A 25,933-nucleotide genomic window follows, 5' to 3' on the forward strand; every position below is an offset into this window, starting at 1 on the left:
GAGCAACGGAACTGAACAAGTCCCCGCACTCGGAAAAGGGGAAAACAGGGCAGCGCACACCTTGAGGCTCGGGAGAAGCAGAGACTGGGGTGGAGCTCGAGCGATCCGGGGCTCGCCGCAGGTGATCTGTAATCGCTTGCAGCTTCCCACCCCAGGACCGCGGGTTGTCTTCGGAATTGTTGCTGAGGTCTTCCGAGGGCCGGCTTCAGCTCCCCGGGCGCCAGGCGGGTGAGACCGCGTCCTCTGCCTTGCCCGGGCGCTCCGGCAGCGGCGAACTCCGCGCGAAGGAAAGGGCAGCAGCAGACCCCCCAAACCCCGCCTCCACCGCTGGAAGGCAGGCAGCCGGGGCGGCGGGGGCGGAGGAAGGGGCGGGGGCAGCGGCCGGGCTTCAGGAAGCGGAGGCCGCCCGGGCGTCGGCGCTACGCTCTCGGCTGCGATGAGCTCGGACGCTGCGATGAGCTCGGACGCTGCACTTCGCCGGGCTCGCGGTCCAGGTAGGTGGCGGGTGCCGAGCGGGGCGCGCGGGCGCGAGTGGGAACGCGGGTTACCCCGGCTTTGCTCGGTGGCCGGGAGAAGTTGAGGGTCTTGGAGGGAAGCGCTCGGGTCGGGTGGGCGCAGCTGAGCCTCTGGGCTCAGGAAAAACAGCTCGGGGACCTCGCCGCCGCCTCCTTGCGGTCCCTGGTGGCGGCGCCTGGCGCTGGGGAGTGCCCCGGCCGCTTTTGTCCTCCGGGCGCTGATCTCTTCCTAGCTGTCGTGGCTATTTGCACTTTAACTGCGCTTGGTCATAAGAAAAGTTAACTTTTGGGTCTTGTTGGGCCTTATTTTTTTCACTTCTACGTAAAAATAAGTGGTTGCCTTGTAGTAACAGTGGAGCGTGAGCAGCCCGCAGGGGCGCCCGGGCAGAGAGAAACCCCCAGGCTTGCCCGCACGGAAACTGGAGATCAGAGTCAGGCCTTGGGAGCTGCACAGCCCCCATGGTCCTCCTGCATCCGGGAAACCTGCGGTTATTTGTGAATTTAACTTAAGGCCACGGTAACTTTTCTCTGGGGGTATGGCTTCCCTGGTGGCTCAGATGGTAAAGAATCCGCCTGCTAAAGCAGGAGACTTGAGTCGGATCCCTGGGTCGAGCAGATCCCCTGGAGGAGGGCATAGCAACGCACCCCAGTATTCTTGCCTGGAGAATCCCACAGACAGAGGAGCCCGGTCGGACACAGCGACTAAAACAACAAACAACAAATACCTTTTCTCTACAAAATAATCAGCTTCTAAACACATGCTTTAGGACGTTCTTCCCTGTATAACTATATTACTGATAAAGTTTAGAAGCTCTGAGCCTGGCCACAGTTTTTTAAAAGGGCGGGGCAGGGCGGGGTAGGGGGCGCGGAAGGTGGAGAGTGGTTTGACTCGCCGGCGGTCAATCCACATAGAGTGCCTTTATTTCAGAGCTTTCTGTTCTTTGCTACAGAAAACAAGCCTTGTCCCAGAGGCAGGTTGTAAAAGTCACCACGGTTGTTCAGGAAGTGTGGTTACCCTGATGGGACAGTGCGAGGTCCAGCAACCATTTCCCTTTTGGAATCCAGGGGGAGGGCTGGGAAGGAGGGCAGGATGCTTGCTTGAGGTACCGCTAGTCACTGCACATCCCCCGCCATTCTTGTAATGGTTTCCTTCCTTTTCCTACTTGCTCCCCTTTCTTTGTCCACAATACTCCTTTTCCTGTGTATTCCAGGCCTGACATGAGCCAGTCCTTGGCTTCCCTGGTGGCTCAGAGGTTAAAGCTTCTTCCTGCAATGTGGGAGACTTGGGTTCGATCCCTGGGTGGGAAAGATCCCCTGTAGAAGGAAATGGCAACCCACTCCAGTAGTCTTGCCTGGAGAATCCCATGGGCGGAGGAGCCTGGTGGGCTACAGTCCATGGGGTCGCAAAGTGTCGGACCTGACTGAGTGACTTAACTAACTTTGATAAGGAATATGGGTAGATTGTCACAGATACTGCAGTGAATGAAGATGACGACAGTAGATACTGAAGAAGTTTAGAGAAGTGAGCAAAGGTTTAGAAAGGTTTCTGTTCTCTCCCTGGTGGGAGTGGTTTTACCATGTTAACAGCTAGTACATGGACTTTGGAATCTGCAGGCAGAACTGGGCCTTTCAGTACCAATTCCAAGGCACCAACCTCAGATAAGCCCCTTGCACTTTCTCTGTCTCAAAGGGCCTATGGAGTAGAGTGAGATAAAGTTATCTCATATGCCAAGCCATCAACAAATGGTGAAGTGAAGTGAAGTGAAGTCACTCAGTCGTGTCCAACTCTTTGCGACCCCATGGACTGTAGCCTACCAGGCTCCTCTGTCCATGGGATTTTCCAGGCAATAGTACTGGAGTGGATTGCCATTTCCTTCTCCAGGGGATCTTCCCCACCCAGGGATCGAACCCGGGTCTCCCCCATTGTAGACAGATGCTTTACTGTCTGAGCCACCAGACAAGTCCAGCAAAAAGTCCAACAAATGGTAGCTGGAGGCATTCTCAGGTTAAGGTGTGGAGGAAAAAGAATGATTGATTAGTTTTGTAAAAAGTGGGTTTGAGCAAAGAGGTGGTTACATTTTTGGAGAGGAAAATTGCATAAATCAGAGACAAGGAGAAGGGAGGAGAGGTCAAGAGTCTGGTTGACCCATTTCTGAGAATAATTGCAGATGAAAAGGAATTTATAAATCTTATATAGAGTATCTCCCTCACTAAGATTGATTTTCTCCATGTCAACAAATCCAGTTTATTTGTATTCATGCAGTGTGTCATTCAGTCACTAAGTGTGTCCTGCGCTTTGCGGCCCCATGGACTGCAGCACGCCAGGCTTCCCTGTCCTTCACCATCTCCTGGAGCTTGCTCAAACTCATGTCCATTGAGTCAGTGATGCCATCCAACCATCTCATCCTCTGTCTCCTCCTTCTCCAGCCCTCCGTCTTTCCCAGCATCAGGGTCTTTTCCAATGAGTCAGCTTTTCGCATTATGCAGTATAGTGATACTGTGCACCCTTCCCGAAAGCTGGCCTGTTGGGCATGTACAGTTTAAAATGACTGACAGAATCATAATGATCTCGAAGTGGCAGCAGTGAGCTGTGGCACAAAGCGAGACTGTAATTCACTACTCAGGAATTGAATCTGGGTAACCTCGATGAAAACTACGAATCCCAGCTTGCAGACCAGTAAGGGCTAGAGGCTAGAACCTGTTTTCCCCTGACTCTTGGCCCCAGTGAAAAATGCATTTTTCATGGAGGCAAAAACTGTAAATGTAGGTACAAAGTTTATGATTAGAGACATAGCACAGTGACAAATGGGAGCGAACACAGAGAGACTGTTAAGATAGACGCAAGCCAGAGATGCACACCTGCAGAGAAAGGGTGCCGGGCGTGTCCTCTCTAATGAGGAACACAGGAAAAAGAACGTTCAGTCAGTCTCTCAGTCGTGGCCGACTCTTTGTGAAATGGTTAATTCATTTATATAGGACAGTGCTGGTGGCTAAGACGGTAAAGAAGCTGCCTGCAATGAGGCTTTGATCCCTGGGTCGGGAAGATCCCCTGGACAAGGGCATGGCAACCCACTCCAGTATTGTTGCCTGGAGAATCCTATGGACAGAGGAGCCTGGTGGGCTTCAGTCCATGGGGTCTCAAAGAGTCAGACACGACTAAGTGACTCCTGGTCTTTGTTTACCTTTGGCCAGTTGTCTTGTTTTGACACCCCTATATCCCCCTACTCTCCACCCCCCAGTCAGTTTGTCTCAGGACCCTCCCCTGGGTGTGTATGCACCCTTCAGTCAAGATGGATTTCATCGCAGAGGCATATGGTGGGGGGAACAGCAAGACTTACTGTGGTCTGACATTCCCTGCCATTTTTGACCCCTTGAAGCCTTTTGCACATGTGTAGCGTCTCCTTTGCCCTACGAATGGGAAATATATGACCTCTTGATCTTCTAACAGAGTTTAGTCCCTCTCTGTTCCTGCCATAAGGTACCCAGTGGATAACCCATAAGGTCTGGTTATCCACTGAATTCCTGTTTTTTTATCTAAGAGCAGATCTTGAAATGTAGACAGCAGTCTGGTCATAAATAGCCCAAAGCCCATCTGTCTCTTGCCTCAGGAAGTGTAAGCAGAGGGCTGGTAGTGTCTGGCCTGGAGCCTTTTTCTCTCCCCAGGAATTATGATCAGAGGGCCAGTTGTAAATGTCTGTTCTAGAGCCCAGCTGTCTCCTGCCTCAATAATGTCTGTTCTCTGAAGCTGGGTAAAACTGATCAGCTCCGAGGAAGTTTTGGAACTTCTGTTCTAATGTCTGTCTCCATAGCTTTCTATTCCAATTCAGCAAACTGCTAGAACAGACTGGCAGCTGGACCAGGTCAGTGTTGATATTGTAGGTTACAGGGCACCTGTTTATAGCAGAGTGAAGGTTAGAGCCTGTGAGGTTCAGAATTAAGTTTTCAGTGCCCAGTTTCTTTCTATGTCTATTGTGTCAACAGTGACAACAGCAACAAAAAAAAACTTTAAAAAATGCCTCAATGAGACTGTCCTGTTAACCTTGAAACTGAATGTCATTTTAAACAAATTAATCTTGAACTACTTAATACTAGCTGTCTTCCCTAAATCTGTAAGCTGATGGCAATATTTGAGATGACTCAAACGCACAGCTTAGATTACATCAGCCCAGGAGAACTGCGGCGCTCCTTCCTGAGACTATGAAAAAGAAGCCTTAGAGACCCAATAGCGTGTACATCTCCAGTGCTTTCACTCTCAAGGACTTGAGTTAGTTTGGTGACCAGCCACTTGGCATACCCTCTGCTGGGGACACTTCAGGCTGCCTTAGGCTCACTACCAACAAGGTGCAGAAGCTGGGGGAGGGGAGCTGCTGGGTCTGCTGCTCCTCTGGGGTTCTCAGAAGAGACTCGGCGCTTTGCACCCATGCAGATTCTTGGAGGGAGAAGGAACTGATTGACTTTCAGATACAGATTTTTTTTTTTTAATTGGAGTGTAATTCTTTTACAATGTGTTTTAGTTTCTGCTGTTCAAAGATGTGAATGTATACATGTATACACATAGACCCTCCCTCACGGGCCTCCTTCCCACCGCCCGCCTCTCTTTGCCATCCATCTGGGTCATTACAAAGCCCCGAGCTGAGTTCTCTGTGCTCTAACGGCAGGTTCCCACTACGCTATCATTCTACGTGTGGTAGTGTATACATGTCAATCATGATTTTCCAGTTCGTCCGACCCTCGCCTTCTCCCACTGTGTCCAGATGCCCATTCTGTACAGCTGCCTCTCTTTCCTCTCCTGGAACTAGGTTCATTTACCATTTTTCTAGATTTCCACATACATCCATTAATAAACGATATTTGTTTTTCTCTTTCTGACTGACTTGACTGTAGGAAAGACTATGGGTCCACCCAAATCGCTACCAAGACTCTGGGTCCACCCAATCTCACCCAGTCTCTCTAATGACCTCATTTTGTTCCTTTTAATGTCTGAGTAGTATGCCCTCACTGTATGTTTGTGCTACATCGTCTGTGTCCATTCATCTGTCAGTGGACGCTTAGGTTGTTTCCATGTCCTGTCTTTTGTAAATAGCCCTGCAGTGAGCATTGGGGCCCATGTGTCTTTTTCGATTCTGGTTTCCTCAGGGTATATGCCCACTAGTGGGAGCTGCTGGATCATGTGGTAGTTTTATTCCTACTTTTTTAAAGGAATCTTCACACCCTTCTCCATAATGGCTGTAGCAGTTTACATTCCCAACCATGCAAGAGGGTTCCCTTTTCTCCACATCCTCTCCAACATTTATTGTATGTAGATTTTTTGATGATGTCCATTCTGACTGGTGTGCGGTGATACCTCGTTGTGGTTTTAATTTGCCTTTCTATAATAATTAGCAGTGTCGAGCATCTTTTCATGGGGTTGTTGGCCATCTGTATGTCTTTTTTAGAAAAATGTCTATTTAGGTCTTCCTCCCATTTTTTGATTGGGTTGTTTGCATTTTTTAACATTTATTTATTTGTTTGGCTGGGCTGGGTCTTAGTTGAAGCACAGGGGATCTTTGATCTGTGTTGCAGCATGTAGGATCTTTAGCTGTGCACTCGAACTTTTAGTTGTGGCTTGTGGGATCTAGTTCCTTAACCAGGGGTTATACCCGGGCCTCCTGCATTGGGAGCCTGGAGTCGTAGCCACTGGACCATCAGCAAAGTCCCTGTTTTTTATTTTTTATGTTGAGCTGCATGAGCTGTTTGTATATTTTGGAGATGAAGCCTTTATCCATTGCTTCATTTGCAGTCATTTTCTCCCATTCTGAGAGTTGTTTCTTCATCTTGTTTATGGTTTCCTTTGCTGTGCAAAAGCTTTTGAGTTTAATTAGGTCCCATTTGTTTATTTTTGTTTTTCATTACTCTTAAGAAGTGGGTCAAAAGATCTTGCTGTGTTTTATGTCAATGAATATTTTTCTTATGTTTTCCTCTAGGAGTTTTATAGTGTCCTGTCTTAAATTAGGTCTTTGATTCATTTTTAGTTTATTTTTTTGTACGGTGTTAAGTACTGTTCTAATTTCATTCTTTGCCATGTAGCTGTCCAGTTTTCCCAGCACCACTTCTTGAAAAGCCTTTTTCTCCATTGTATATTCTTGCCTCCTTTATCATAGATTAGGTGACCATAGGTGAGTGAATTTATCTCTGGGCTTTCTGATCCTTATTTCTGTTTTTATGTCAATACCATACTGTTTTGATTACTTTGCAGTATAGTCTGAAGTTGAGGAGCCTGATTCCTCCAGCTTCATTTTTCCTGCTCACAATTGCTTCGACTATTTGCTTTCAGCAGTTTGACAGTTGCTTTCAGGATCTTTTGTATTTCCATACAAATTGTAAAATTTTTTGTTTTCATTCTGTGAGAAATGTCATTGATAATTTGATAGAGATTACACTGAATCTGTAGATTGCTTTGGGTAATATAGTTATCCAGGAATATGGTGTATTTCTCCACCTGTTTGTGTCATCTTTCTGTCTTTGATTAGTGTTTTATAGTTTTCTGAGTACAGGTCTTTTGCCTCTTTAGGTAGGTTAATTCCTAGGTGTTTTATTGTTTTGGTTATGATAGTGAACGGGATTGTTTCCTTGATTTCTCTTTCTGATCTTTCATTGTAAACGTATAGGAAGGCAGTAGACTTCTGTGCATTAATTTTATACTGTGCAACTTTACCAAATTCATTGATGAGCTCCAGTGTTCTGGTGGCATCTTTAGGGTTTTCTATGTATAGTATCATGTCATCTGCAAACGGTGACGGCTTTACTTGTGCCTTTACAATTATATTCCTTTTATTTCTTTTTCTTCTCTGATTGCCATGGCTAGGACTTCCGAGTGAAAGTGTTAATCACTTAGTCATGTCCAACTCTTTGCAACCCTGTGGACTGTATAATTGTCCATGGAATTCTCCAGGCAAGAATACTGGAGTGGGTAGCCAGTCCCTTCTCCAGGAGAATCTTCCCAACCCAGGGATTGAATTCGGGTCTCCTGCATGGCAGGCAGATTCTTTACCATCTGAGCCACCAACTTCCAAAGCCATGCTGAGCCATCTTTGTCTCATTCCTGATCTTAGAGGAATGCTTTCAGGTTTTCACCATTAAGAATGATGTTTGCTGTGGGCCTGTTGTCTATGGCCATTATTATATTGAGGTAGATGCCCTCTATGCCCACTTTCTGAAGAGTTTTTTTAATCATACAGGGGTGTTAAATTTTGTCAAAAACATTTTCTGCATCTATTGAGATGATCATATAGTTTTTATTTAATACGGTATATCACATTTATTTGAGTATATTGAAGAATCCTTACACCCCTGGGATAAATCCCACTTTATCACGGTATATGAGTCTTTTAATGTGTTGCTGGACTCTGTTTGCTAGTATTTTGTTGAGGATTTTGTGTCTTTGTTCATCAGTGGTATTGATCTGTAATTTTTTTTTTTTTTTGGTAATTTATTTGTCTGATTTTGGTATCAGGGTGATGGTGGCCTTGTAGAATGTAGGGAGTGTTCCTTCCTCTGCAAATTTTGGGAAGAGTTTGAGAAAGATAGGTGTTATCTCTTCTCTAAATGTTTGACAGAATTTGCCTGTGAAGCCATCTGGTCCTGGCCTTTTGTTGAAAGATTTTTAATTACAATTTCATTTCCTTACTTGTGATTGGTCTGTTTATATTTTCTAATTCTTCTTGAAAAGTTGTACCCTTTGAAGAATTTTTCCATTTCTTCCAGGTTGTCTATTTTATTATCATATAGTTGCTTATAATAGTCTCTTATGATGCTTTGTATTTCTGCAGTATCAGTTGTTAATTTCTCCTTTTTCGTTTCTAAATTTGTTGATTTGAATCCTCTCCTTCATTTCTTAATGATTCTGGCTAAAGGCCCATCAATTTGTTTATCTTCTCAAAGAACCAACTTTTAGTTTATTGATTTTTGCTATTGTTTTCCCCATTTCTATTTCATTTATTTCTGCTCTCATCTTTATCATTCATTCCTTCTACTAAACTTTGGTGGCCGCGGTGGTGGTGTTGTTATTGATGTTCTTTCTCTAGTTGCTTTAGGTGTAAGGTCAGATTGAGATTTTTGTTGTTTCTTGAGGTGAGATTGAGTTTTAGATATCGATTTAATATGTTTAGTTTGAGTGATTCTGTTTCTTTTTTATGTGATTGTTTTAATGATAAGGAGGTAAGGGTATTAAAAGGAGGTGGGAAAAAAAAGTGGATCATGGAATGCTTTTGAAAATGGAAGGAGAGGAAACCCTGCATATTGCTTAGTAGAGTGGTGTGGGGAGCAGGAAGGAACCCCAGTAGACAGGGTGTGGAATAAGAGGTCTTCTGGGAGGGCAATCTGGGGGGTAGGAGGAACCCCAGTTAGAACAGTGTGTGGCTAGGAAGTAGCCCCAGCAGAGCACTGTGTGGAGTGGGAAGTGTCCCGGGGAGCAGTGTGTGGACAAGAAAGTATCCTCCTCTATCTTTGTGTTGTAGGAAGTACTCTCGGTGGAGGAGTTTACGGGCTCAGAGGGATTTGGGGTAGCTCAGTACGTAGAGTGGGAAGTCAGCCTAGGAAAGCTGTGTGTTCAGAAGGGCAGCATCCCTGAGCAGAGGGGAGTCTTGGTAGGAAATACGCCCCGTGGAGCAGTGTGCAGCAGGAAGTTCTCCCTGGTACGGCAGTGTGTGCAGCAGGATGTATTCTGGGTGTGGCGGTGTGTGGCGTGGGGAGAGCAGGACGTACATTCAGTGGGGCAGTGTCTGGGGTAGGGAGTATCCTCCGCGAGCGCTGAGCGCAGCAGGGAAGGGTCCCTTGTATAGCGCTGTTGAGGAGCAGATCTCCAGGTAAAGCGGCCTGAATGAACAGTGAAGAACTACCCTTGGTGGAGCACCGTGGTAGTAGGGCGCATATCACACAGGGCTGTGTGTGGAGTAGGTAACCACCCAGAACACTGTGGAGTAGGAAGGTCCCAGGTGTAGAGCAGAGCGTGGGGTAGGAGACGCCCCTTGTAGAGCGGTGTGCAGAGTCGGACATTTCTGGCAGCTTGTGGCATAAGAAGGGAGGATGTCTCCTCAGGTGAGCGCTGAGTGGAGTGGGAAGTCACTGGTGCAAAGTGTGCAGAGAAGGAAATAACCGTCCACAGAGCAGTGTGTGGAGCAGGGAGGATTCTGGGCAAAGTATTTGTAGAGGAAGGAGAGGCTGTATCCAGAGTACAGCAGTGTGATGGGACGTACCCTGGCAAAGTAGCGTGAGGGGTAGGCTGCGTCCCGGATACAGCAGGGTACAGGTGGTACCGGGTGACCTTGGTAGGTCAGTGTGTGGAGGACGAAGTCCCCAGGGTAGACCGTGTGTGGATTCAGAGTTCCTGTAGTAGAGCAGGGTGTGGCGCTGGCTGCGTTCCCTTCAGCATTGTGTGAGCTGGGAAGTATCGTCGTGTGGACTAGAAGTATTCCGGGTACAGCAGATGGTAAGTGTCCCGGGGAGAACAGCGTGTGGTGTCGGAAGTAATCCTGGTAGAGCAGGGCGTGTAGGAGGAGGTGTGCTGCGCCCAGCACAGGGTGGAACCGGAAGTGCCCCCTAGAGCTGTGTGTTCGCTGGGTCAGCATCCCGAGTGGAGTGTGTCTCGTTAGGAAGCATCGGCTGTTCAGCAGTGTGTGGAGCAGGGAGCGTCCTGGCAGGGGAGCAGTGTGTGGTGGAGGAAGTATTCTGGATAGAGGAGTTTGGGAGGAGGAAGTGTCCCCAGTATCCAGTGCACAGGGCCGGAAGAGTTCTAGTAGAAAAGCGTGTGGAATGCCTCTGGTGGGACAGTGTCCAGCAGGAAGCATTAATAATCCCCAGGGTCAGAGTGTGGAGTAGAAGTCTGCTGGTGGGACAGGGTACGAGGTACCACGTGACCTTAGTAGAGCAGTGAGTGGAGTGGGCGGGACCCCTTCTAGAACATTGTGCGGGGTAGGGAGAGTCTTCAGTAGAGCATTGTGTGAAATAGGAGATCCTCCAGTAAGCAGCTGCATGGTAGGGAGGTCCCCTGATGGAGGAGAGCTTGGCAGGAAGTGTCTGCAGTACAACAAGGTGTAGAGTTCACAGGATCCGCCTTAGAGCAAGATGAGAGTAGCATGGAAGCCTCAGGAGAGTGGGGAGGATGCATTAGAGAGGCTGCTTCTGACTCCTAATCTTTGGTGCAGTAACAATCACCTTGGCACATCTCCCAGGATTCTGATTATGTAAATCTGGGTTAGGGACCAGGAACCTGCATTTTATCACCCAGGCCGGGGATTGATGTGGAAGGTTAAGGAAAACTGATTGGGGCCTATTGGACAGGGGAAGGGTGATGCCTCTCTGGGGTCTTGGCTGGTTTGAATACTGGATGCAGTCCAGGAGAAACAGGCTGAGAGTGACTGGTAAAGGGCCCTGGAGTTGAATTCTCCCTCTCCTCATCCTCTCTCCCTAGGTGGATCTTTGTCAGTGAGGACACATGAGGTTAGAACCATCAGGCGTGAGGAAGAGACTCCAAGGAGTGAGGGGAACACCACCCTCTTGGCTGGGAGATGATGGGTAGGGGTTTACCCTTAGGGTCCATCTGCCTTCCTTCCAAGACCTCAACTGACAGGGGCATCTTGCTACATTATTAGTACTTGTGTGGTCGTCACCTTCTGTCCCCTCTCAAGCTGCTTATCAGGTAAAAGCAGATTCATGAGCATATGGACTCTTCTGGTAGAAGATGTTAGACTCACTATTGCTGTCCGGTAGAGAAGCCACTGGCCACGTGTTATGTAAATTTCAATTAGTTGAAGTTAATTAAAAAATTGAGTTCCTCAGTTACACTAGCCAAAGTTCAAGGGCTCAAAAGCACATGTGGCCATTGGCTGCTGCCAGAGACAGCTCAGGTATAGGGCATTCTGTCACTGCAGAAGGCTCTGTTGCACAGCACTGTTCCTGGGAGGAGAGGAATTCAGTGAGAGCTTGTCTTGTGGGTGGGGAAGTCTGATCTTGGGCTGAGAGAAGAGGGTCCCCATTATAGGATCATAACAACCACATGTGTCATGCAGGAGATCAGAATCTGAGTCTTTGCCCTTCCCTTCCTCCACCAAAACGTCTGCCGCTTCCAGGCAGTAGGATAATCCAGTGTCATCCACACTGTGTTCAGTTCTCTTGCTTGACTTCACTCTCTCTCTGTGTCAGAGAACATTTGCTAAAAACATTTGCTGCAAAATAAAGCAATTTCATGTTTCATTTGAGCTTCATAACCACAGAGCTACATTTGTTACTTTTGGCATAGTGTGCAGCGAATGAATGTGAGTAGTATTTTTCCGTTTCTGTTTATGATCTTTTTTTATTTTGCATGTAAGAGTTGGAGGTGAGAAAGAACTGAGCTGTGCGTTTACGGTTTGTTTATTTATTTTGGCTGCGCTGGGTCTTCCTTGAAGCGCGTGGGCTTTCTGTAGTTGTGGTGTGCAGGCTTCTCTCGTTGTGGCATGTGCAGTTCGTTTATTATTAATAGCACTTTCCCTTCCTTCTCCCTTACCCCTTCTCACATCCTTTGACTTTTAAACCAACCAAGACAGAAGGAGCCTAGCAGATAGGAATCAAGGCAGCTGGGAGCTCCTAATGTGTTTTATGACCATAAATCAAAAAGTATATTAACAAAACCCTACTTTCTTTTAATAGGTGAAGAACAAAACATGACCGAAATAGACGCCTTCCCTAGGAGGTAATAATTTTCTGTTTACTCATTAAGGTCTTTTCCTTTAGTGGCCATCATTAGCCTACAGAAGTCAAAGTAAGACAGGGACATGGCGCTGAAAAGCAGAGTAGAGAATGTCAGGTTCAGCATCTGGAGGGCTGCCTTGTAGGTGTGCGGGTTGGTTGCTGCCCCTGGTTCTGAAGGGACCAAGACTGAGGCTCAAGATATTGAACAATTGGGATGGCCTTGGCCTGGGCCAGACCATTGTCTTTGGTCCCTGGTCCCTGGAGCCCTGGGGGAAAGACACCCAAGCAGAGGAATTGGGGGATGGGAGGGGTTTGCTCAGGATGGCTGCTGTTTACTAGTTGGTACAGAGATGTTTCAGGACTTTCCCAACCAGTGTGGCTGCGAGGCCTGCCCAGGGCACAGCAGTGGCCTGCCGGCCTGGTGGAGGAGGAAGCAGCAGGCCTCTGTCTGTTCTGTGCATTGACCTTGGGCTTGGAGGAGCTTATTATTTAAGAAGACCTAGACTGATTGTTTTTTAAACTTTTCCTAAACAGAGAAATATTTGATCCAACTGAAAAGTACAAAATGGACCACAAGAGGAGAGGAATTGCGTTAATCTTCAATCATGAGAGGTTCTTCTGGCACTTAACCCTGCCAAACAGGCCGGGCACCAATGCCGACAGAGACAATCTTAGGCGCAGGTAGTACTGTTTTATTTAACATCCAGGTGGTCAGATATTTAAGCGATAACTACTTATCCACACTGTACACATAACAGAGCAAGAGTATTTGGGGATGAACCTCACTTGGGCTCAGCCTCCCCTAAGAACTTGCCTGAATTTCCCCCCTAATCCTGTTCTATTAAATATTAACAGTCTTTGCATTCTTATAAATATATCTGCATAGTAGACGGCAGTATTCTAACAAATCAGTTACCATGAATAAATCCCTTCCTGCCATGGATAATTGAGGAAAACCATCATTGTCATATTTTTCTTTCTCCCTAAAGAAAAGTCAATTTATATGTCATAAAAACGAGTATAGATTCCTCAAACAATTAGGAGTATATGACAGTTTTGAATAGCTCATAAGCTAGTATCCAATTTAATCTCCAGGTTTTCAGATCTAGGATTTGAAGTAAAATGTTTTGATGATCTTAGAGCAGAAGAACTATTGCTCAAAATTCATGAGGGTAAGTAGTTTTCCTATTCATCTTCCTTTGATGGGACTGAGTAGTTTTTAATTATCCTTGTATGGAGATAGGTCCAAGTAGTTAACTTGTAAAAAAGGCATGTCAATTAATTTAGCATGGGTTATAGGTTTTGGTTGTGCCTCTCTGATTATACATTACTCAGCAGATTTAGAGACCTTTGCATATAATGCCTACCAAGTTATAGTTTATATACCACTGATTACAGTCTGTTACTCTGGAAATGAATGCAATGATCTTTTCATTTGGCAATTAAAAGCCCAAGATGCAAATACTACAGATGCTGGGCAGTCATTTTTTAACTGACTCCTTCCACACCCAAGTTTTCTACTGACTTCAAAATACTGCTGATTTACATACATTATCTCATAATTTCTACATCACTGTGCAGTAGGTTGGAGAAGGAAATGGCACCCCACTCCAGTGTTCTTGCTTAGAGAATCCCATGGACAGAGGAGCCTGGAGGGCTGCTGTCCATAGGGTCACACAGAGTTGGACACAGCTGAAGCGACTTAGCATGCAAGCACGCATTGGAGAAGGAAATGGCAACCCACTCCAGTGTTCTTGCCTGGAGAATCCCAGGGACGGGGGAGCCTGATGGGCTGCCATCTATGGGGTCGCACAGAGTTGGATGCGACTGAAGCGACTTGGCAGCAGCAGCAGCATGCAGTAGGTAAATTAACAACTTAATGTGTATAGTAATCACTACAAGTCATGGGTTTTTAAGTAACTTGTCAATGGACTATTAGAACAACTGCATCATTAAACTTTCTTCAGAACTTTTTTTTAAAAATTGAGGTATAATTGACATACAGAGGAGCCTGGTATGCTGCAGGCCATGGGGTCGCATTTGTGTACATTGGGGAACGATCGCCACCATTAAGTCTAGTTACCGTCTGTCACCATTCGTAGTTACAGACTCTTTTCTAGTGACTTTTAAGATTTATTCTCTTAGCAACTTTCAAATATGCTAACTGTAGTCATCATGCTGTACATTAACATCCCCAGGACTTATGTATTTTGTAACTGCAAGTTCATACCTTTTGGCCCCTTCACCATTTCGCCTCACACTTCTCCTTTCCCCTGCCCCAGCTGCCACGAGTCTGCTCTCTGCAGCTTTGAACTTGGTTTTGCTTGCTGGGTTTTTAGTTCCCACATATAGTGACCTGATCGCGTCCTTCTCTGACTTGAGTCACTTAACGTAATGCCCTCAGGGTTCATCTGTGTTGTTGCAAATTGCACATTTTCCCTTTTTTAATGACTGAATGCTCACCCATTGTACATGTACAGACCACACTTCCATTAGCCGTTCATCTATTAGTGGACATTCAGGCTGTTTCTGTATCTTGGCTGTTGCAGTAATGCTGCAGAGGATACAAGGGCTCATATATCTTCACAAGTTAGCTTTTTTATCGTTTTTGGATATATACCCAGAAGTGGAAGTGTAGGATATGGTAGCTCTGTTTTTAATTTTTTGAGGACCCTCATACCAGGGTTCCTCTTTAATCTGTAAATAATTTCCCCTGGCTGCTCCCCACCTTTCCTACTTTGCTCGCTCCTCAGCTGTGGAGGGCATCCGCCTCGTGTCTTAACACTCTTTGGGAAGCTCCAAGCGCTGTAGACAGAATAGTGCCAGCGCTGCCTCCCTTCGAGGTGCAGCGACACAGAGGGAAGTGTTAGGGGTAGTTCCTGTGTCTGCCCTAAGAAGGTCTCTGCCGATTCAAAGAAACTTCTTAGGCGTTCCCCATAATAATCCCTTTAGGTTTTCCATGTCATTATTCTGTGTTTTAAAAAAGCTAACAAAAACCTGTTCAAACTCTTATTTCTTTGAACTGTAATAATTTGGATGTTTAAATTGTATTGTATAATTGTATAAATTCTTGCTTAATTTAAATAAGTTGTTTCATTAGACATTTTATAATAAAATTTTCCCTCAATTATCTGAAACTTTAGATACTAAGTACCTTATTTTCATTTCTAAATAACTTTTGGGGTCCTTTTTAGCATCAACTGCTAGCCACGTAGATGCAGATTGCTTTTTGTGTGTTTTCCTGAGTCACGGTGAAGGCAACCACATCTACGCATATGATGCCAAAATTGAAATTCAGACGTTAACAGGCTTGTTCAAAGGAGACAAGTGTCAGAGCCTGGTTGGAAAACCCAAGATATTTATCATTCAGGTAAGACTGATTACGTTATAATCCTAATTATAAAGGCCATAGTTCTATACATGTGATTAGAAAGAACTAAAGCTGATTTTGGAAGTTAACTTTCTCCAGCAATTGGAAAAGGCCCTTTTTGAATCCTAGCCAATCAGAGTTGCAGCTTCAGCTGTTAGTGGTAGTTCTTTAACATAAAGATGCTCAGAATCTTTATTACTTGGAACTGACTCAAAATAATGAACATTACTTGGCAATGACTCCCTGGCCCAGCCCAGTGTCAAGGTAGGGCCTCTGGATAAGGTGTCTACTGATGGACCATTGCAGTGGGGCACTGCCTGTTCAGACCAGGTTTGGTCTGGTGGCTGGAGAACATGCCAGCCAGTGAGGAGAAGGTGGGCATGAAGACTTCTAGTTCCATCTAGACTTCTAGTCCTTTCACATTTTCCCTTAGGCCAAGATGGGTCTAGCCGCTGCCCAACTTGTAGTAAGAATAAAAATATTTTGGGGGGCCTGAATAACATCCCCTTTGTTACCTCAGTAGGGATTTCTGGGGAAAAATGAGAATTCCTGATGTTGCCGGGCTGCATGAAGGACCCGGGCACCTTTCACACCCCGCCATTCCTTGAGAGAGGGAGTAGGGGGCTACTTAAAAAGTCAAGGATGACTCCCTCCCTGGTTTCTTGTTTAGACTGCGGCACTGGGGCATCTGTGAGATGTGTTGGAAATACAGGTCGAAATTGAGACAGGCGGCCTAGGCTAGAGAAGTTAGTTGGGAGCAACGAGGGGGTGGATGGTAATGGAGACAGGCGGCCCGGCTTAGAGAAGTACGCTGGGGCAGTGATGAGCGGATAGAGGGTTCTGGGAGGCATGGGAGTGGATGAGCTCCTCCGTGTCAAGGATCCCCTGAAGAAGGCGTGTAGAGGGAATTCCTTTGGGCCCATTGACAGCACTCAGTGCCATCGAGGCCAGGGCTCCGGCTTCAGTCCCTGTTGGAAAACTAAGACCGCACGAGCTGTGTGGTGCCACCAAAAACAAGTGGAGAACAGAACTGAGGGATGCTGATGAGGAATGGGCAGAGGGAAGACAATGAGGAGGACGCCTCAGAAGAACAGGAGAAAAATCACAAGAATGATGGGTGATTGTTCATGAAAAAGGGAGTAGCCAGCACCATCAGGCACCAAAGCAAGGAAAATGTTTTGCCAAGTTATTTGATTTCTCTATGCCTCAGATTCTTCACAGCAGGCACACTGCCTCATAGGGTGACTGAGAGGATAAGATGACGTGGCCTAAGATGAAAAACGCTTTGAACAGTGCTGAGGAAGTGGCCCACCCCCAGCCAGTAAAGGCCGGCTCTTACGCTTACTGCCGTTGATTTGGCAAGTGATGGCATTGAGTTCCACGTGCTCTACATTCCATGCAGGAAGACAGTAGAAAAGGTCTGAAAATAAGCCTGATAGTACAAAATAAGATTAAAATCTCCCTGTAAAAATAGGGTATTAGGAATCTTGTTTATCTGGTAACTCTGAAATCCATCAGAATGTTTCTTTTAAAGCTTATAATTCTTCAGCCATTTCAGAATTGATGGACACATTTATAATATTACAGCAGAATCTTGTTAGAGCACTGTGCTAAGTTTACGAGGGCTGCCAGAACAGAGTACAGGCATACCTCGCTTTATTGTACTTTGCGTATTTTTACACTTTCGCTTTTTAAAAACTGAAGGTCTGTGGCAACCCTGCGTTGATGCCATTTTTCCAACAGCATTTGCTCACTTTGTGTCTCTGTGTCCCATTTGGGCAACGTTATATTTCACACTTTTAAAATATTATTTGTCATGATGATCTGTGATTTTTGACATTACTATTGTAAGAAGATTATGGCTAGCTGAAGATTCAGGTGATGGTCAGCATTTTTTAGCAATAGAGTATTTAATTAAGGTCTGTCCTTTTTTTTTTAGAATTAATGCTACTGCACACTTTAATAGATTACAGTATAGTATAAACATAACTTTTATATAGTATAGTATAAACATAACTTTTATATAGTATAGTATAAACATAACTTTTACTGCTGCTGCTAAGTCACTTCAGTCGTGTCCGACTCTGGACGGCAGCCCATCAGCCTCCCCTGTCCCTGGGATTCTCCAGGCAAGAGTACTGGAGTGGGGTGCCATATGCACTGGGAAACAAAAAAATTCACGTGACTCGCTCTGTAGCAATATTAGCCCTGTTGTAGTGGTCTGGAACTGAAGCTGCAGTATCTCTGAGGTCTGCCTGCACACAGACTGAGTGGCTTAGACAACGGAAGTTTATTTTCTTGCAGTTAGAAGCCCGAGATCAAGGTGTCAGCAGGGTTGATTTCTGAGGCCGCTCTCCTTGGATGGGAGGTGGATTCTCATCTCTTTTGTCTTCACATGGGCTTTTCCCTGTGCTCTCTGTGCCCTGGCCTCTTTGTATAAGGACACCAGTCATAGGGGGTTAGGGCCCACCAATAGTCCTCATTTTACCTTAACTACCTCTTTAAAGACCGTATCACCATATGCAGTTACCTTTGAAATATTGGAGGCTATATGTTTTATTTTGAAGCCCTCAGTATATAAATGGGGGTGGGACCTATTGACTGAAAGAAGACCAAACTCCCAGGGAGAAGGACCCTGCCAAAAAATAAATAAATAAACGGAGTGGGGACAAAAAGCCCGTAATAGTCATTTAATGTTAGCCTTTGTATGAGTCAGAATTAGTAAGAATTTGAGCCCTCACTTTAAAGTGGGAGCAGAAGGAAGGAGGCACATTGATAATGACTCTCAGGTCAGGTGGTGTCATTTTGACCCTTAAAAGCAGCTTGGCAAGGAAAACCCAAGCTGGGAATATATTACCTGATTACATAGAAACACTTAGGCACGTACTGTAATTTTCTAAAAGAAGGGGTGGCTCTTGGTGCTGTGGTGTGCGTAATGCTTAAGAAACTTTAAAACCACAGATGTTTTCTCCTCTACAGTATACCTTTTGATCAACATAATTTGGTGTCTAGTTGAGGATGCCAGTTTTTTAAATCATCAACTAGGAGAAAACGTAAGTAGGAAAAAACAGAACTGTCGGCTTTGGCCTGCTCTAAACCTGAATGCATTGTTTCTGAAATGCCTATAAAGTGGATTCTGTTGATGCTGCTGTAAAGGCGTACTGAACTACACATTCACTGTGAACGTGAAGCACGGGGAAGAACAGGTAACTAAAGGAGGGGATTTCCCTCCTTGTCCCGTAGGCGTGTCGGGGCAGCCAGCACGACGTGCCGGTTATCCCTCTGGATGCAGTTGATCATGGGACAGACATGCTGGGTGCCAACGTGACCCAGGTGGACGCAGCCTCGGTTTATACACTTCCTGCTGGAGCCGACTTCCTCATGTGCTACTCCGTGGCAGAAGGTGTGTGGGTGTTTAATACAAATGTATAATTGGCTTTCTTTGCTAAGTTTCTGTATGTTTCATCCCGGCTTGATTTAGGTGAGGTCTTTCTAATGGGACATGAGATCTGGTCGTGAAGCTCACAAGCTTAATGGACATCTTAGGCCATGTGATCAGAGTGACATTTAAAACTATAAAGTACCTTATAGAAAAGTCCTTCCTGAAAACTACTATATGTTAAATAAAGCTCTAACCCTAATTATATTGAATATCTTAGCAGCAGAATGTGTCAGTGATGGTGATACCATTTTTTATAGTTAACACTTGTGGAAAACATTGTTGAAAAAAATTTTTTTAAGTGTGGCCTCTAAACCAGGGAAGTCCCTGAAAAATATTTTGATGACAGTTGTTCTCTATTGTAGTAAATAATTTTATGTTTTTCTTTTTTCTAATCACTGGTCTCAAAAATCATTGCCTAGTTTACTACTAGCTTGGGAATTTTTAGGAAGTGGAGAAAATTACATAGCATCAGCACCATTTTTATAGAACTGTGTGGAATTAATCTTTTTTTCCACATGAGAAGAGTCAGCAGAGAAAAAATTTTAAACTGTATCATGGACACATCTTAGTCTCGCCCAATGATTTTTGAGAACTTGGACTTGAAAAGTGATTTTCTGTCAGTCGGTAACCAGGAAACTTCAGTGGCTTCTCCTGTCTTTTTCAGGTTATTATTCTCATCGGGAAACTGTGAATGGTTCATGGTATATTCAAGATTTGTGTGAGATGCTGGGGAAATTCGGCTCCTCTTTGGAGTTCACAGAACTCCTCACTCTGGTGAACAGGAAGGTTTCTCAGCGCCGAGTAGACTTTTGCAAAGACCCAAGTGCTATTGGAAAGAAGCAGGTTCCCTGCTTTGCCTCAATGCTAACTAAAAAGCTGCACTTCTCTCCAAAATCTAAATGATAAGTGCTATTTTGTTTTATGTATTCAAAATAGATTTTCTCTTTTCATATAGAGGAGTATCACTTGGTTGAAGCAATTTAAATGGTACAGCAATTTTAAATGTTTTAAGCTTTAATAACTTAAAATAGTTCATATTGGACATGGTGAAGGGGTTTTGATATATGGAGAAATGAAATCCTCAGGGAATTCCTACAGATAAAAATCCACAAGCATTTGTAATACTAGACTTTTGTAGTAAATTGCAAGTTTACTTAATCTCTGGCTGATTTAACTTGTATTTTGTGACTTTTTTTTAAAATAAAACTTCGTAATGTTTTTAAGGGCTTTTGAAATCTAAGAACTTGTTTTCCTTTAATATTTGAAATTTTTTCATTAAATTTTTCTAATTTCCATTCTAACTTGAATAATTTATAGATGGCTTGGTTTTACTTGGTCATAAAAATTAATCTACATATGAATTACCACTTTTTTGTATAAGACTAAATGTGTTTAAAAAAGCCTTCAAGAACTATTATGTGGCATTTTGAAGAAGAAATATAAATCAGTTAATTCTTAGTAGAGGCCACAAACCTGCAAAGTTTGATTCTGTCAGTGTCTTGAATGGTAAATTATTGTACACTGTCTGGTAGTCCCACTCACAGACCATCATCATATTTATGGAATAATAGCTGTTGCTTTTTTTTTTTTTGGTAGTGCTGTACAGCATGTGGGATCTTAGTTCCCAGATGAGGGACTGAACCCATGCCCCCTGCAGTGGAAGCACAGAGTCTTAACTACTGGACTGCCTGGGGAGCCCCAGATGGTATTTTTAAGATTCAGCTCTTACTGAATATGATATGTAAAATTTGAGTAATATGCTTTGTTAGTAATCTGCCAGAGGCTGAAGATGGGTAACAGTCTGGGTTTTGATAACAAACCTGGGACCTGCCAGTTCAGCAGTGGTTTGTGCTATTTCAGGACTTCCCTCGTGGCTCAGACGGTAAAGCGTCTGTCTGCAATGCGGGAGACCCGAGCTCAATCCCTGGGTCAGGAAGATCCCCTGGAGAAGGAAATGGCAATCCACTCCAGTACTATGCCTGGAAAATCCCATGGACAGAGGAGCCTGGTAGGCTACAGTCCATGGGGTCGCAGAGTCGGACATGACTGAGCGACTTCACTTCACTTTGTGCTATTTCAGGTACAGTTCAGAACATGTGCCAACTATATGCCAAGGTCAGTGGGGCATTCATCCCTTTTCCTGTGGTCATGGCGGGGGTTCCACTGTCAGTTGAACAGTTTACCTTTAGCTTCTGACCCTCAGGTGCTGCTGTCTCCATAGCTCTCCTTGCAAGGGTGAATGACTATAGAAACTCCTCAGCTCATCCAGTGAGCACAGGCCCAGCCCTCTAGGCAAATATTATATAGCTCTGCTTACCTAAGTTAGCTGATGTTATTAAAAAGCTCAACCCCTGCCACCCACCACATGCATACACACATTTTTTTTTCCTCAGTGATCAGTCAGAGGGTTTATTTGAAAAAAATCCTCTTGTCCAGATGCAGTGGCACTGGTACCAATGTATCTGGGTACCAAAGTGCCATCAAATCTGAGCTGTGGAAACAATAGGGACACAGCTGAATTTTGTTTATAACAGTTGTCTCAGGATAAGACAACCCTTTCGTAATAAAATTAACATGCGATTTCTTTGGAATCCTTTAGTTTTGGTTTCAATCTGTTTAACTTGGAACTTGAGTAGAAAGATCATACTCTGTGTGTTAATAAATGATCTCTCTAATCAATAACGTTTTAACATATATGACATCTCCCATTTGAGCAACTACAGTTTAAGTACTAAAAAAGGTCAGAATTTCCTGCCCCTGATCACTGAGCTGTCATCCCCGGTGCTCAGAAATCAGTTTCACCTGTCACAAAAAAAGTACAACGTGACCTATGCGCAGCTCCTTCTCTGAAGAATTCAACTCTATTTTAAAAGACTATTTTACTTTGTAAAGTGGGATGACACTAATCAAAGGGAGCTGTCTTTACTAAGAATTCATTGACAAATTTTCTGAAGCTCTAAAGACACAGAAGTATTCTTTGATAATTGTCTTTCACATCCTTTTTCAGAGGTCAGTAAAATTTTTCTGTACAGAGCCAGAGATGAACTGTGTTGGGCTTTGCAGGCCACACTGCTGCAATCAAACCTTGATTCTGTATTGTGAGAACAGCCATAGACGGTGCATCAGTGTTCATACTTTACTAAACTAAAATTGTATTTACAAAAACAAGCATAGGTATTAGTTTGCCAACCCCTGCTCTAGTCTACCCCTCTTCCCAGGGTTTCCTTTAGACTGCTTGAGAATCCAGAAGCCATCCTTTCTCTTGCCTATTCCCAGCTTTCTCCTAGCTCTATACCTGAAAATGCCATAGATACCTGTCTCTCTCAGGTGTGTCATAGGGGCCAGGCATTCTTCTTGATGCTGGGGATGGAAGCAGCAGTGAACTCAGTACAGCAAACGGCACTCCCAAGAGGTAAGGCCCACCTTGCCCAACTGGTTTCTCTTAACTTTCATTGTATTGATGGTCTTGTCCCTTCCTGGGAACAGGGTTCCTCAAAGGCAGAACATGTCCTAAGTGCTTGTCATAAGTGCATATTCTTAGCTTGTTAATAAAACACTTAACATACTGCTAATCCAGACTCTCTGGGTTTCAGAGATACTGATACAGACTAGCACCTGGATCACTGGGTGTTGCTCTAATTAAGGTGTTTGAAGTTTGAATCTGATTTGACTGAAAGGTATACCCTTAAAACAGTGTTTTCTCTTAAAGCAAATCTCAGTATCAGGGTGTCATCATTACTCTTCCTGTCCCGTAGTCAGTCACTGAAAAGGTGACATCCTAGGTAATGGATTAAACACCATGAATGAGTTGTACATTTATAAAGATGTATGATCTACTCTGAGTAGGTGCTTAAATCTTTTCTAGCTATGTACACCTGGGCAAATTAACCATGATAAAGTTTAGTTTCCTTATTGGGATTAAAAACAGCAACCTCATAGGATTATAGGATTACAAATAAGTATTATGTAAAGCACCTAGAATAATACTTGACAACAAATGATCCTTGGAAGAAAAGTTATGGCCAACCTAGATAGTATATTGAAAACCAGAGATGTTACTCTGCCAACAAAGGTCCATCTAGTCAAGGCTATGGTTTTTCCAGTGGTCATGTATGGATGTGAGACTTGGACTGTGAAGAAAGCTGAGCGTCAAAGAATTGATGCTTTTGAACTGTGGTGTTGGAGAAGACTCTTGAGAGTCCCTTGGACTGCAAGGAGATCCAACCAGTCCATTCTGAAGGAGATCAGCCCTGGGATTTCTTTGGAAGGAATGATGCTGAAGCTGAAACTCCAGTACTTTGGCCACCTCATGCGAAGAGTTGACTCATTGGAAAAGACTCTGATGCTGGGAGGGATTGAGGGCAGGGGGAGAAGGGGACGACAGAGGATGAGATGGCTGGATGGCATCACTGACTCGATGGACGTGAGTCTGAGTGAACTCTGGGAGTTGGTGATGGACAGGGAGGCCTGGCGTGCTGCGATTCATGAGGTCGCAGAGTCGGACACGACTGAGCAACTGAACTGACTGAACTTAAGTAAATATTAAGATGAAACATTTCAAGTGACATTTTATAGTTTAACTCTATCGAATGATAAAAACCTTCCAACTACTGTGAATTTAAAAAGAAATTAATGACCAGATGATTTTAAATGAAGCCTAAGAAAGAGCATCCAAGCACACTGACCGTTTCATGTCTGCATGGGAAGGAACACGGGACAGGCTGACAAAGCTTCTTAAATGATGAACTGTAACAGCAGCAGCTTTGATTTTGATGGATGCAGCCCAGATCCTTCCAGCAGTAAACCTCAACAAGCCGTGAAAATCCACAAACCGAAAATCTCAAATGAGAACATCAAAGAATACCTGTGTTTTGCAAGCATTTTTTTTTTTTATTAACAAGAGATTGAAACAGTCAAATGCAATGAACTGTGGGATTCAAAAAGTTCCAGTTGCAAAATAAACACATCATGGAAAAATTCACTGACGTTAAAAATGTACGATCACTTCTTTTCATCGAGTTCCTCTACTTGCATCCGCAAATAGAGAGAGCGGCGCACGTGTCTCAGGGCTTCAGTGGCCTGTCCAAGGGAAGAGGAGGGGGCACTGATCAGAGAGGACCGTGAGCACATCGGATTGCTGTTCCAAGGAAGTTCATAACTCTAACGTCTCCTGAGGCCGACACAGAGATCTAAACGACAAGTGGCAACTGCCCACAATGTTTCAATTTATGTGGATTCTTTTGTAAAAGAGTTCTATAGTATGAGTTTATAGCATATGGTTTATATACTATATACATATATACACTATATGTATATAGTATATAAACTATGAGTTTATAGTACTTCCTTATACTTATTATTATGTTTGTTTTCCCTTTTACAAAGGGGTTTTTCTAGCTCATGAAAAACAATAGCAACAGCAACAACAAAAATTCCATTAATCTGACCTATTAGCTTCCCCTTTTTCCCAACTTTATAACCTTAAAAATCTAAATCTTCAATGCCCAGTGCTGGAAACTACTTAGGAGAACATTCTTTAGCCTTCTTGGATTGGATCATTTAAATATAAGTACCCCAAAAAGCATCATTACATTTTTCCTAAGTAATGATTATATGGAATGTAAATATATTTTTAAAGCCTCTTTATCTCCAATTTTTGGGCCGTAAATTCCTGTTATATCTTTCCTTTTTTTAAAAATTTGAGGGATGGGTAGTTTAGAAGATACAGGTAACAAAAGACATGATTGATCACTGGCTATTAAATGATCATGTATTGAACAGTAGAAGACTTTTTTTTCCTAAAACTTTGTTATAAAATTGCTAAGAAAAATTTATAAAGCTAATGGGTCTGCTGAGAGGCCAGAGGTAACAGCTGCCTAGGAATCAGATTATATGGAAGTGCTCCAGAGTACGGCTCCAGAGCCAAACTTTTGGCTTCATACCCTAGTTTCCCCACTTTCCAACAGGGTATACACCTCTGTTTTCTCATCTGAAAGAAGGAAAAGATGAAAGGAGGAATGCCATATGGATTCTGTTTTTAAGAAGAAGAAACCTGGAAAGTATTTAGACAGTTTAAAATTGTTTTATCAGAGTGCTCACCTTCCTAAGTCTTATGTTCTTAATGGGTTCAAAATTTCCAATTGAGCTTGATATTGGACTTCTTTCTTTAAAAACACATCTTCACTTAAAAATAGATTTCTATTGAAAACTATTATTTTATTATCTCAGAGTCATTTAAGACCTTTCCTATTTACATTTAAAGCTATCCCCATGTAGAATACAGATGACAAGAAAAAAACTGTAGGAAATTAGTATCAGGACATGTCAGCTGTTTAACTGAACAAACCAAAATACAGAGAAGCCTATGCAGGACCAAGATTTAACCTGTGTGAGTGAGCCACCGAGTATGCGTCCCTGATCCTAAATTCTGGCTCCCAAGTAAGACCGGCTGTAAGATGTCATTTGCAATGAGGTACCTTAGCAAGGTCATCTTTTAGCTTGTTGTACTGTACCACATCAAAATGCTGTTGCTTTGATCTCTTATGGAAGAAGTGAAGAAACTGCCTACTCTTTACAGCTGAGTAAGTATAATCCTAAAAAAAAGCAAAGCAAAACAGAACATGCTTTAAATGAACATGAGACCTCGGCAAGAAAGACACTTGTCTTAGCAACAAAACAGAGGAAGGCACATCAGTAAAATATTTGCCATCATATTTGTAGCCATCAGAGCCAGCATAAGGCAACGCAAGTGAAACATTTAGTCTCACTCGAGATCAGCTGTTCCTTTCAAAAGCAAGCAAGCAGGGAAGAGAAATCACACAGGCAGGGATAGAAAAGAGGAAGTGGAAAATGGACATTTTTGGCAAACGGCACAGAGTACACAAATTTGATGTGTGTATC

General features: G+C 43.9%; 2 protein-coding genes across 3 annotated transcripts in view; one reads left to right on the plus strand and one right to left on the minus strand.

The window, feature by feature from the left end:
• On the plus strand, positions 1 to 20,260 carry CASP6 (caspase 6). The gene is made up of 7 exons (XM_069593540.1): positions 1 to 494; positions 12,180 to 12,222; positions 12,756 to 12,902; positions 13,317 to 13,393; positions 15,416 to 15,591; positions 18,835 to 18,994; positions 19,698 to 20,260. Exons 1-7 carry the CDS (start codon positions 437 to 439, stop codon positions 19,934 to 19,936), a joined length of 900 nt encoding a protein of 299 aa, XP_069449641.1. The 5' UTR covers positions 1 to 436; the 3' UTR covers positions 19,937 to 20,260.
• Positions 20,261 to 23,898: 3,638 nt separating this feature from the next.
• The window catches only part of MCUB (mitochondrial calcium uniporter dominant negative subunit beta), a 100,730-nt gene continuing 98,695 nt past the window's right edge, over positions 23,899 to 25,933 (minus strand). For both annotated transcript variants that reach the window (XM_069593538.1, XM_069593539.1), the window contains 2 exons: positions 25,510 to 25,626; positions 23,899 to 24,112 (listed from right to left, as the gene is read on the minus strand). In XM_069593538.1, the coding sequence (XP_069449639.1) occupies positions 24,035 to 24,112; positions 25,510 to 25,626 (195 nt within the window). In that variant the 3' untranslated portion in view covers positions 23,899 to 24,034. The remainder of the gene's footprint in view (positions 24,113 to 25,509; positions 25,627 to 25,933) is intronic.

The sequence above is a fragment of the Ovis canadensis genome, chromosome 6 (assembly GCF_042477335.2).
Source record: "Ovis canadensis isolate MfBH-ARS-UI-01 breed Bighorn chromosome 6, ARS-UI_OviCan_v2, whole genome shotgun sequence".
NCBI lineage: Eukaryota > Metazoa > Chordata > Mammalia > Artiodactyla > Bovidae > Ovis > Ovis canadensis.

Coding starts and splice junctions, on each gene's coding strand:
- CASP6 (XM_069593540.1), top strand. CDS start 437: ATGAGCTCGGACGCTGCGATGAGCTCGGACGCTGCACTTCGCCGGGCT. Junction 13,394..15,415: donor ATTGCTCAAAATTCATGAGG/GTAAGTAGTTTT, acceptor GGTCCTTTTTAG/CATCAACTGCTAGCCACGTA. Junction 15,592..18,834: donor CCAAGATATTTATCATTCAG/GTAAGACTGATT, acceptor CTTGTCCCGTAG/GCGTGTCGGGGCAGCCAGCA.